We start from the raw sequence: 13,511 nt of genomic DNA, 5'->3' as shown, positions 1-13,511 counted from the left end.
ATCTAAATGGAAGTCGGACAGCCAAGAAGTTGAAGTAGACCCGTACATCCAGACTGGTAGGGGACGACGAGGCGAGCGAGCGGGCGCGGAGCTGGTGTGGGTCGCAGGCGCGTGTAGGTCGGGGGGAAATCTGGTGCAAAATCGGCGCGACAGCAATCCGGGACGCAAGAGCGCAGCTGTGCAGCGGTGATCCCTGAGCACGCAAGCAGCGGCTGGGGGAATCAGTGGGGCAGCGACAGGGGACCAGGGCAGAGCTCACGGCCCAGAAGCCCAGGGAAGTGTCTGGCTCCAGGAGTACGGAACGGTCGCCATTGATCCCTCCTGTCCCCGTTCCCGCCCCTGCCCCCACATATAACGTCACAAGCTAGCGACTGGGGCACCCAGCCCCGGTGAACACCTAAGGCTCCGCCCCCCACCGTAACAAGAGCGACCAGACCGGAGAAAAAATAAATAAGTAAAATAATAGGAGAGATAGGGAAAGACATAAGACATGTTTCCAGCAGAACAGATCAGTCCCCCAGGACTCATCCTTTTGAGTGACCAAGAAATAGCCAATCTATCAGATGCACAGTTCAAAACACTGGTGATCAGGAAGCTCACGGAACTGGTTGATTTTGGATCCAAATTACATGAAAAAATGCAGATTACCATAAAAGGGATGCAGGAAGACACACGGAGGAGAGCCAATTGTGAAAGGAAGGAATCTGAGTCTCAAAACAACACAGTGGACCAGAAGGAAGATAGAATCAACCAAGCAGGAGAGCATGATGAAATAAGAATTCAAAAAATCGAAGAAAAGCTTAAGACCATTGAGGACACCTTTAAACGTTCTAACATCCGAATTATAGGGGTACCAGAAGGGGAGGACCAACAAGTGGAAAAGTTATTTGAACAAATAATAAAGGAGAACTTCCCCAAACTGGCAAAGGGAACAGTCTTCCAAGAAATCCAAGGAGCGCAGAGAGCCCCAAAGAAGTTGGACCCAAGAAGAAACACACCAAGGCACATCATAATTACATTAGCCAAGGTAAAAACGAAGGAGAGAATCCTAGAAGCAGCAAGAGATAAGGGGACAGTCACCTACAAAGGAGTTCCCATCAGACTGTCAGCTGATTTCTCCAAAGAGACCTTACAGGCAAGAAGGGGCTGGAAAGAAATATTCCAAGTCATGAAAGACAAGGACCTACATCCCAGATTGCTCTATCCAGCAAAGCTCTCATTTAGAATGGAAGAGAAGATAAAGTGCTTTTCAGATAAGGTCAAATTAAAGGAGTTCATCATCACCAAGCCCTTACTTTATGAAATGCTAAAGGGACTTATCTAAGAAAAGAAGATAAAGAAAAGACATGTATAGTAAAAGGACAGCAAACTCACAATTATTAACAACCACACCTAAAGCAAAACCAAAAGAAACTAAGTAAACAACTAGAATAGGAACAGAACCACAGAAATAGAGGGCACAAGGGGGGGCTAGCAGTAGGGGTGGGAGGAGGAGAGAGGGGGAAAAGGTATAGAGAATAAGTAGCATAGAATGTAGGTTGAAAATAGATAGGGGGAGGGCAAGAATAGTACGGGAAATGTAGAAGCTAAAGAACTCATAAGTATGACACATGGACATGGACTAAAGGGGGGGAATGTGGGTGGGAGAGGGGGCACAGGGTGGAGGGGAGTGAAGGGGGAAATGGGACAACTGTAATAGCATAATCAATAAAATATATTAAAAAAAAAGAAATTTGTGTTGAGGTCCTAAAAATCATAACGTTCAAACGCTTTTTAACTATTCACACCATCGTAACACTTTGCCTGGAATAATTTAAATTTTATCAATTTAGACAAAATTTTGGACTTATTTTCAAACTCCTTAATTACTGTCTCATAAGAAGCTCTTTTTCCTTTAAGGCATAACTAACTAACATGTAACATTAACTAGTTTCAGGTGCACAACATAGTGGCTTGACATTTGTATGCATTGCACAATCATCACCACAGTATGTCCAGTTCCATCTGTCACCTTAGAGTTACCATGTGTCCCATGCTATACATTATGATTCCCATGGCTTATTTTATTACTGGAAGTTTGTGCTTCTTAATCCCCTTCACCCATTTTGGCCCCTGGGCCCCCTCTGTACTTATGATTCCAGGCTTTGAGAAGTCTGTTTGTCCAGGTCATATATCCTGCCATTAAGTAAAATTATGCCAGGGTCGGGCACCCTTTTACTCACATCTTAAAGATGTGACCATTAGCCAGTTACTTGCTCTTTTAGAGCCTCAGTTTTATTATCTGTAAAGGAAAAAATGGTATATTCACATATCTGACATTATTTGCATGAAGTTTAGATATAACACATATAAAATATGCCCTAATATAGTAACTTACAATAACATACTGGGGTAACATGTGCCCTAATATCGGGCATATTTAGTAAGTTCTCAAAAGCTGAGAACCAGAACAGTACTCAGATGTGAGCTGTTAGCACCTTCGCCATCATCATCATCATATTTGAAATACAAAGATGAATGGAAAGCATTATGGTTACAGGCCCCGCTTCTGGAGCAGGACTGCAAATCTGGACCCTGGAACTTACTGGCTGTCTTTGGGTGTGTTCCTTTTTCTCTCTTTTCCTGAAGTAGAGATGATAGTAATGGTTACCTCATAGAGTAGGTTGAGGATGAAGTGAGTTGATATTATAAAGGACTAAGGACCATGCTTGGAATGTGGTAAGTATTTTAGATGTGTTAACAGTTACTATCTTCTAGAAATCTGAGTGCCAAAGTGAAACACATGGGAAGTTGTATAAAGCAATTGTTTAGGGACAGTTATTTAAAGACATTTTATCTCAATCCCTCCAAAGTTAACTTAGGAATAAATAGCCTATTGCTAAACTGTTGTTAGGACAGAGCTAACTTTAAACTCCTTATCTACTTTTGCCTGTACTGTAGCCGTTTCACCTGTGTCGTTGGAGGAAATCAACAATGGCTTCTGCCAGGAAGGTGACTGAGAAGCGGCATCACCCAGTGGAAAGCATCTGTAGAAAAATCAGAGCCATTCAAAGGAGAGAAGAGCTTTCCAACCCAATTCAACAGATTATCAAATTCCAACCCAGCAGTTTGGATAGTCCACAGGCTCACAGCAGGGAAGATTTGGAGGCAGTACTGAAGAAAATGACTACCCCCAACACTCACTCCTCAGGTTCGGAGGAGAATGATGCCTTGGTTCCATCTCCTCACACCGTGTCTGCAAGAACCACATCCACTTCTCATCCCAGCTCCCCTGAGAAAGCATCATACTCTGTTATCCTTACAAATTCTGAAAATATCTCAGGGCCAAGATGGCAAAGCTCCCAGAATTATATATCATTGGTATCCCAGATCAGAAAGGGGGAACCCTTCTCTAATAAGGATTTGAATAAATATTGTAATGAAAATCATTTTAGTACCTTAACACTTGACTTGGATGCCATCTCCGATCAAAGCTCTAAAGTTTTTACTCCTCAGGATTCAATGGTGAAAAAATGGTCTTGGAATGAAAATGGTAAATATTCATCTTTTAATGTTCTTTTAATAAAGCCATGTTAAAGTTTGGATGGAAGCATCCATTTTTTCCCTTTTTAAGTTTTTTTCAGCCTTTAAAGAAAATTATATATGTAAAATATAAGTATTTTATATGATTTCAATTAAAAACCTGATAGAAATTCTGGATGGTAATCATGATTACTGGCATTTCTACGGACCTGAAAACAAACTTTCTCCAGGGTAAATTAGAACGCCATGATGGGAACACATAGGTAGAGGGGAGTTAAACTTCATATAGTTCCCAGATGCTTTGCTAAAAGCTATCATTTTAGCAATTTTACTTGTGTGTGTGAGAGAGTAAAAGATGTAAGAAGAAAGTGCACATTGTAAGTACAGCCAGTAAGTCAGTCAAGGAGAGAATATAAGTTTTGCAGGCCAATTTCAATTGAAATTTTGGGAACTCTCTTTATAGGGTTGCTTACAGAGTCCCATGTATGACATTCACTGAGAGACAGAACACCGTAAAATGACCCATATTCTTGACAGCTAAGTTTCTGCTTTCCCTCTGTTTTTCTGTTTGCTATGCTACTTGCTTTCTCACAGAGCACATTTCATATTACAGCACAAAAAAAGCTCACTTCTCTCTCCTTCCTTGCTGCTTTTTTCCTACTTTTATGAAAATCTAAAAGAAAAAATGATTAGTAGACCTTTCGAGACAACTTTTTTGCTTGGTCTATTTAAGTAACCAGTATTGTATGCTGATGTTTATTTAAATGGTTTCTTTGTTAAAATTAAACAAAAAAAATAGTTCATCATTGCAGCAGAGAAAAGCGTTTCTGAAGGTGCAAACTTGTTCTTCTAATAGGATGGAAACCAGGACCTGATGATGGCACGGATGGTGCAACCTACAGCAGGAACAGGACCTGGGAAGGAGAGTTCTTCACCAGCATTTTTCATGCCTGTGACACAAAGGGCAGAGGTGGGCTGAAAACTGCCTGTTCCTTGTTTGTAGCATTCATCAAGTCATTGCCCTTTCTACTGGGAGAGGAAGGGCAATGACTCTGTGCAGCGCTCTGCGGACCCGTGTCAGCACACGTGGGGGTGCAGCCTAATGTGGGAGTGAGGGTGGCTATCTAGGCGTGGGTTATTTCTTTATCCTCTCCTTGTACCTATGGTGCACGTTTTACCGGCATCTTGAATGGCTTCATTGAGGCTTATCAACTGACTCATGAGCTGGAATCATGGATTGGAACTACTGACATGTCATCACTGTTGCTACAGAAGAAATAGATACTTCAAAATGCATGTAGCTCAAATTTTTCATTTTAGATTTTCACTTCTGCTTTTTTTAGAGATATGTTCTTAAAATTTCTGCAAGTAATTTTTAGCATGTAAATGATTCATGCTCACTGTAATAAAATTAATAGTATACAGATAAGCAAAAGGAAAGGAGAAAACCATCAGTAATCCTGTTGTTAGTGTTTTGTTTCATACTCTTCAACAACATCCTCTGTCAATATGGTTTTGTTTTATTTGGAATATATATAATATGTTATATATAATTTTAGAACAAATTAAACATATACAGAAGTACAGTGAATAGTATGCTGAATCCTTAAATATATGTCATAACCAATTATGTCTCATTTTTAATCCCACCAAAACATTTTTCTCTCCACTGTGGATTATTTTGAGGCCAATCCAAGACATTACAACATTTCATCTATAAATATTTAAATACATATTTCTAAAAGATTGACTTTACACACAACTACCATGTTATTATGACTAAAAATATAACATAATTTCTTAATATCAAATATCTTGTCAATATTCAAAAGTCCTCATTTGCATGAGAAATTTATTTTTTATTAAACAGTTTACCTGTTCAAATCAATAAGCAAGAAACATTTGTTCATAGTAATTAGTTATCTGTTTTATATCTATCCTACTTTTCCATCTCTCATTTTTATTGTATTTTAAGTTATATGTTAACAAAACTAGTTTTTTATCTCAGTGTTTCCCCCAGTCTGAATTTTGGTGATGGTGTGACTGTAGGAACACAACCTATTTCTCTGTCCCCTATATTTGGTAAAACTTTGTTTTTTATTATTTTTTAGGCAAGAATTCTACATAGACATCTTATGTAGTTTTATCAGAAGGCAGAACTGTTGATGGTGGAAGCTTAAATCTCTTCTTTCACTGTGTGTTGCAAATGGTGACATTCTAATAGTGACATTTCTTCCTAATTTGTGAGCTGTACTAATTTATAAGAGAAGCTCTGCCCTGCTTCACCAACTATCTGGCAGTCCTGGGTCTTGTTTCCCAAAGGAGAGGCAGGGTAAAAGCTTGACTGTGTTTCTGATGAGAGTAGGTGGTGGCTTTTTCACCCCTTAGTACATCAACGTGTATTTCCTATAAACAAAGGCATTTGCTTACATGACCACAGAACAGTGATCAAAATTCTACATTCAAACTTTGCCAGTTATCCACATAATGTACTCTATAGCCTTTTTGTTTCCTGGTCCAGCATTCAACTCAGAATCACTTCTTGTATTTTGTTGTCACTCCTCTTTAGTCTCCTTACACCTGAAACACTTGCTCAGATTCCTTGTCTTCCATAACCTTAAAATGTTTGAAGAGTAGAGGCCAGTTATTTTGTAGAATGTCTGTTATTTCCTCTTGATTATTCAGGTTATACAGTTTCACAGGCACTACCTGGTGATGTGTTCTTCTCAGTACCACAGATCAGGATTTTTAAATTTACTTGATTAGTGTGCTGGTATTTTCTGTGGAAATTAGGCTCTTCCATGTGATCACAAGGAAAGCATTCCAAGAAACCATGCCCAGGAAATTGTGGTGTGGCACAGTTTATTTGAGTGGGTTTCCAATGTAGGGTGCCTCTGTGTCCCATCTCTGTTGGTCCTGCCATGGAAAAAGTCCAACCATTTCTTCAGCAAGGCCAAAACAAAAACCAGTGTCCAGAATTTCTGCTTCATGTTAAAGCTTAGTCCTTTTGGGAACCACACAGTCTGCTATAGGCCCTGGTAGCTGCTAGACCCAAATGGTTGGGTGTTCCTGGGAGAGAGGATGCACAAACAAATGAGCAGGTGTATTGCTAGGACAGAGGGGGGCTGAGGGGGAGAAAGAGAGATAGAGATACCAAGTGAAAGTAAAAGCATTTCTTTGTTCCCCTGGGATTATATTAGTTTAGGTTTGGGACATGACCATGTGCTCTTTCAAAAGAACAAAGCCTGCTTCCCAATATTTTGTGGGGTTTTGATAGGTTTACACCCCCGAGTTAGACTGACTGGCTCTTTTTGTCCAAGCTTCTTCCCTTTGCCCTGGAACAATCCACAATCTGGTACTGGAGGGGGAAGGAAGGAGTGTTAATCCCCTTGGTGCAGCAATGCTGTGATCCCCTGGGGTGTGAAGCTGTAGTCTCCTGATGAAACAAACAAGCGTATGCTCCCCAGTTTATTAAACTCAATGTCTAATTCCCTTTGCTTCCCTTTTCTTCATTAATAACTAGTTAACTACTGATGTTAACAGTGACTGCTGTTTTCCTATTGTGAAATTACTATTTTTCCTTTGTAATTAATAAGTAATTTATGGACCTGGCTGGCATAGCTCAGTGGATTGAACACAGGCTGCGAACCAAAGTGTCGCAGGTTCGATTCCCAGTCAGGGTACATGCCTGGGTTGCAGGCCATGACCCCCAGCAACTGCACATTGATGTTTCTCTCTCTCTCTCTTCCCCCCTCCCTTCCCTCTCTAAAAATAAATAAATAAAATCTTTAAAAAAATAAGTAATTTATGGGAAAATACATTGAATCCATGTAAATATTCTATTCCTCAACAAACTTCACTCACTAGTTTTAGCATCTGCGATATTGTGATTTATAATAAGAAATAGGTGTTCTTTATCTCATTTCTGGCACAGAGCTCTCTCAAACACTGGAACTTCCTAAGGTAAGAGAGCAATAATGCTATCTTTTATTATGTTAATGAAGTGACTTTTAGACCCCACCTAAGAATGTGGGCTGCTTGCCAGAGGCATCAACTCCAAGATTAGAGGGTTGGAACTTTCAGTCTTACCCTGCTGACCTGTGGCCAAGGATCTAATCAATCATGCCTGTGTAGTGAAGCCTCAAAAGGGGAGGTTCCAGAAAGCTTCCAGTTGGTGAACAGGCACTGGGAGAGTTGGATAGAGTGGTGAGCCAGGGAGAGTGTGGAAGGCCTGTGCCTTTTCCACATCCCTAACCCTGTGTGCATCCCCCACCTGGCTGTTCTAGCCAATCACTGGTGATCCAGCAAGTAAAATGTTTCTCTGAGTCATGTGAGCCACTCTAGCAAATTAATCAATTGATCCTAAGGAACAAAAATCATCTTTTTAAGTAATTGAATTAATATTTTCCCTTCCTAATATTTTCTATCACTGCCAAGTGACATTTGCCATTAAATTAGTAATCGCCTTAAAGTTAAGTTTTCTTTACAACTATATTCTTCTCCTAATTATTAGACTTCTTAAAAAGATTCTATTAACTTATTTTTAAAAAGAGTGACAGAAACATTGATCAGCTGCTTCTCACATGCCCCCAGATGGGGACCTGGCCTGCAACCTAGGCATGTGCCCCAATGGGGAATAGAACTGGGAAACTCTTGGTTACAGGCAGGCACTCAGTCCGTTGAGCCACACCAGCTAGGGCTAGACTTTTAAAAATATATATTTATGTCATGTTCTATATTTACTACTTAAGGGAAGAAGAATCTTTACTCTTGCCTCCACCTGGCCAGCCGTCTACTTGTTTCTTCCCCCTCCGCCACAGCCCTCCCCAAGGCAGATGGACCAAGGCAGACCTTAGTCAGAAGTAAAAGAAATGTCTTAAAGAAGATTGGTGTGTCAGTAGCTCAGTCTGGATGATTTTAATTTCTGAATGTGATAGTAGGGCTGACCGTATCTAAGAATGACCTCACTACCCTGACTCCTTTCCCCCCTAACAAATCAGAGTATTTACTTAAGACTGAAATTTAGCCCTGGCTGGCGTAGCTCAGTGGATGGAGTGCGGGCTGGGAACCAAAGTGTCCCAGGTTCGATTCCCAGCCAGGGTACATGCCTGGGTTGCAGGCCATAACCCCCAGCAACCACACATTGATGTTTCTCTCTCTCTCTCTCTCTATCTCTCTCCCTTCCCTCTCTAAAAATAAATAAATAAATAAATAAATAAATAAATAAAAGACTGAAATTTAGCCAGAGCAGAGGAAAAACTTTATTGAATGCTTTTTAAGGAAAGAATGAGAGACAAAACAAAAGTGACATTTTGTCACCTGCCACAACTGATTATTGATAACACACATCATCCACATTTAAACTTCACAACTCTGTGTGATAGGTATCATTCCCATTTCACAGATAAGGAAACTGAGGCTCAAAGCAACTAAGTAATTTTCCCAAATCCACTCAGCTGGTACATTCCAGAGCCAAGATTTGACACCAGCTCCATTAGATTCCAACCCAAGGCCAGCGCTCTTACCACTCTACCATGCCAACTCAGCGGGACTGTGAGGGTTAGGTAGTGTGTTTCCAGGACCCAGGGAACCTAAGAGAGTTAAGGACCTATCTTATAAAAAGTAATCCTAACCCATCTTTCAAAACTAATTTGCCTTTTTTATTCCTAAGGCTCAGTAAGAATTGCCAAAATAATAGACTACCTGAGACAAATAACTAATCAAGATTCTGAAGACGGTGGCTTTGAGGAGCTAGGGAACATGCTTGGTCCCGGACACAGAGACCTGCCTGTGGATCTGGAGACGTTCTGCACCATCATGGAGGACTGGACGGCTTGCTGCCGAAACAAATGGTAATCAGCAGGAAGCATTTGCAGGCTATTTTAACAATTGATTACAATTAACACTAATCACTGTTTTTTTCTTGATGGAAATATTGTACTCTGTGCTTCTCACACTTTAGCATTCATTGCAATCACCTGAACAATATTATGCCTGATGGTGGGCCCCCCACCCCCATCCCTGCCATGATTCAGTAAGTCTGGGGTGCAGCCTGATAATCTGCATTTCTAACACATTTTCAGGTGATGATGATGGTGATGGGCACACTTTGAGAATGTGTTATGTTAATATTATGCTAATTTGGATAACATTCATTTATTGTGAGCAGGGGCAGCACATATGCTCACAAAGAACTGAGCTGGCACACGAGCCAAGCAAATTATCGACACTGACCACCAGATGCCCAAGTGCACCTACACTCGGAGTGAACACCCTTTTGAGGTCAATGGGGATGTTTAGGCAGTGAGTGTAATATAGAAGCCTCGAATACAGGGGAACAAAAGGGAAAAGGAAAAATATAGGAGATAGAAAGCAATTATGAAGGAGAATGGCACCATGATGCCAGGTGCCCCTGGTAGAGACTGCAGAAAAGCCACCTTCTTTCACAGGAGGCCAAATTCCTGTGGCTTTTACTCAGCCACTGATCTCCAGCTATCAACTGACAGCTACTAGAAATTTGCTTAAAGAAAACTTCAAGCTCAGAGCATGGCAAAACTTGCTAGAATTTCGCCTAGGGTTAGGATGCATAGATGACTTAAAATGACCGAAATGTTGTTTGACATCATGAGTTAATGGTGAAGGCAAGATTAATATATAAAAACATCTAATCTTACTAGTAATCAAAGAAATACAAATAAAGACAACATTCCATTTTGCCCTTTAGTTTAGCAAAGTTTTAAAAGAACCGCTCCATCCCATGTTGTCAGGGCAGGTGCGGAATTGAGCCGCCTCTCGGGCACTATTGGCAGTAGTGCAGGTTGCTACAAGCTTTTTTTCATGAGCAATTTAGGAATGTGTACTAAACCTTAAAAATGTGCAATGTGTTCAAGCTAATAATGTAACTTTAAGGAAAATAACCAATTATGTACACTAATATTTGTGTAGAATGCTGTTTATGATAGTGATAAATATAAGCAACCTCTATTTTAAAATAGAGGGTTAGACAAATAAATTATAATACTTCCATACAATAGACTCTTAAATAGTCACTCAAAATTATAGTTAGCTAAATATTTGACAAGAGAAATATTCATATGTATTTCAAATAATAGGCCATTAACATATGTAGTGTAATCCCATATTTGTAAAAAAAATTACATAAAAAAAGTTGGAAATAATAAATCCCAACATTATTATCTTTTGCATGATGGTACTAATTTTTTTCTTATGAGTTTTGTCATTTTCTAAAATATTTAAATTTGATTACATAATAAAAATATCAATAATCCATTTAAATGGTGTGAGGGCAAATCTCTAGTTTTTATAAAAATGTATGGGAAAAAATAAATATGGGAGATAGAAATATAAAATATAAGAAAAACTGAGAAATGGTGATGGGTGCAGGGTAAGGAATAGTAGGAATGGTGTATGGATCATTCTACTTAGTCACTTTCTGACAGGCATTTCACATGGAGACACAATGAGATGTAAGAACAAATTTAGAGAATTTTATGACTGCTCCAGAGAGACAGTGAGAGGATTTCACATTTAGAAAGATTACAGTAAGTAACAAAACTTAAATTATAATGTAGGGTTTGTTAAAAAAATAATTGAATTTTAGTGTGTTTATTTGGGGGGGTTAGAGCTAGAGTTTGTGTACTTAACAGAGTCTTCCTCAAATTTCAAGAGTGAAATGCTCACAGTAATATTAGTGTAGGTTCAACATGGTTTTCCATGTGAGAGAGAAAATGATTATACCCTCAGTGTATCTCAAAGTATTAGGTGTTTGTCTTTTCCTTCCCAGTCTTTTTAAGTCTTATGGTCTTGCTACCTCCACAAGTGTCCACTTACCACTCCAAACAATTTCAACTTCCTAATCCATTGAGACCTCCTGTCCCCTAATCCTAGCTGCTGTACATCATCAGTCTCTTTATGCACACACATATTCTCTTTCATGTTAGGTTAAGAGGTTATGGAAGGTGGAAAGAATTAATGCCTCCTGTGTCTTTTCTATTACACTATCTAAGCAGAGTGTTGGGCTCCAAATAGTTGCTGAATGCATGGATGGTTTTATAATCCAGAAACAAACACCTGAAGTGGAGAGTACATAGCACATCTGAAAATTTAGCTGAGCTCTGGTGTGGCAAAGAGCCCTAGCTCACCGGTTTTGCTTTTGGACCACAGGGGAGGAGTGACTAGTGGATCGGGCAGCAGCATTGATGCTTCTGTTCTTGAACAGGACAACATATCATCAGGGGGAGCAAGTACGTATGTGTTTCCTTGTGATTGTTCTGCCACTTTGTTGTGGTTTGGAGAAGTGGACTTTTCACACAACTCTCTCGTATGTGTTTCAGCTAATATGACCACAGATACAACAGAGTCTACATCACGGATCTTCGAGGCTATGGGCGGGGACGTGTCTAAAGGAGTCTTGTAAGCATTCTTAGTTATAATGCTTTCTCAAGTGCCCAAATTTTATTATTTTATAGATTTATATATTTTACTTATGATAAAGTCACTCCACCTTTTTTGTGCTAGAGCTAACATAATTTATTTTGAACTCTTAACTATTCTATTTGAATTGCTTTAGAACTACTTCTACTAGAAACATAAACTATGTAAGACTAGTATTACATAAATTAACATTTTCCCACTCATGGAACCTTTCTCCTTCATGACATGTGTTTTCCATGGAAAACCAGTTCCATTTGAAGCAGAGTTATGACACTGACCTTAAGCTCTTTTAGGGTTTATTTTTAAAGCACTTCTTTAATAGACACTTTTAAAGAAAGGAGCTTTTTTTTTTTTTGCTAAATGTGTGAGTTTTAGATATTAGGGAAATATGATTCTCTCTCCTTCAGTTTATCTTTGCCACTTCAGATTTACTCATGCAAAAAGGTGATTTAAAAATCACATGCCCAATCTGTGCTAAGAACTGGGATACTATGGTAAAGAGCAAGAGGGGGCCTGGTACTCCATGAGACATGCAACCCAGACTTTCCCAGGGTTTATGATCTAATGTTGGTCACACAAACATTAACACCCTATAGAAAATATTAGAAAACATGAATACTAAATTAAGAGCTACAATACAAGACTCTAAGAACTGTTTTCTAGTTAAAGACCCTTTAAAACCTGCCAAGATCCCTTCACTAAGAGACTAATGTGTCAGTTTACTTCAGGATCTCCCATAACCCAGGCAGAAACAGGGACTCCTCAGTGTGGATGGAGACAAATGCTGGGAGTGAAGTGGAAAGTAATAAACAAAGGCAGTGCAAGTTGACTTTACAACTGGCAGATGATGAATACCTGGCATTTCTGGAGCAATCTCTGATGTTCTTATAATAAATACTTGAATAAATGTTTATTGTATAAATAAACTACATTTATGAAGATGGGCAAGAATAAAGTAGAAAATCTCGCAGGAATAGTTCAGCCTTTTGAAAAGGCTTAACTTTATGCCTTATTTTGACTGGAAGGTATCAGACATGTTGAAGATTATTTATTGTCATTCCTTATCTCATTTGCAGAGAGGTGTCTGATTTGATTACCTATGTAGCGGAACTGCATTTCAACAAGCAGAAATTAGAGAAGGAAAACAGTAAGTTTAAGTTGGCAGTGGAAACCTTGGAAGAAGCTAATGGCCAATTATCCAAGGACTGTACTGAATTGCGCCTGCAGATAAAAAGGTGAGCCAGTGTGGGGTACCGTGTTCTGGGAGCTTTGAGATATTGTTTATTTGTGTGTTTTTTTTCTTTTACTTTAAAAACTATCTATATTTTATTGAGATACAATTTCCATGCATGAAGTTTACCCTCTTGAAAGGTACAATTCAGTGCCTTCTGGTATATTCACAGGGTTGCTCAACCATCATCATGATCTAATTCCAGAACATTTTATTCCTCCAAAAAGTAATCCCATACCAGTTAGCAGTCACTCCATATTTCCCCCTCCCCTCTGTACCTTGCAACTGCTAATCTATTCTCTGT

The 13,511-nt window shown here is 39.3% G+C and overlaps 1 protein-coding gene across 1 annotated transcript in view; it reads left to right on the top strand.

Annotated features, from left to right (window-relative positions):
• Positions 1-2,973: 2,973 nt before the first annotated feature.
• The window catches only part of LOC114513820 (inositol 1,4,5-triphosphate receptor associated 2), a 33,429-nt gene continuing 22,891 nt past the window's right edge, over positions 2,974-13,511 (top strand). The window contains exons 1-6 of the mRNA XM_028533198.2: positions 2,974-3,532; positions 4,379-4,492; positions 9,194-9,374; positions 11,707-11,786; positions 11,877-11,955; positions 13,053-13,211. Coding sequence (XP_028388999.1) covers positions 2,974-3,532; positions 4,379-4,492; positions 9,194-9,374; positions 11,707-11,786; positions 11,877-11,955; positions 13,053-13,211 — 1,172 coding nt within the window. The remainder of the gene's footprint in view (positions 3,533-4,378; positions 4,493-9,193; positions 9,375-11,706; positions 11,787-11,876; positions 11,956-13,052; positions 13,212-13,511) is intronic.

Source organism: Phyllostomus discolor, chromosome 2 (assembly GCF_004126475.2).
Source record: "Phyllostomus discolor isolate MPI-MPIP mPhyDis1 chromosome 2, mPhyDis1.pri.v3, whole genome shotgun sequence".
Classification (NCBI taxonomy): Eukaryota; Metazoa; Chordata; class Mammalia; order Chiroptera; family Phyllostomidae; genus Phyllostomus; species Phyllostomus discolor.
The sequence above is the reverse complement of the archived record's forward strand: the minus strand, read 5'-3'. Positions and strand labels throughout refer to the sequence as shown.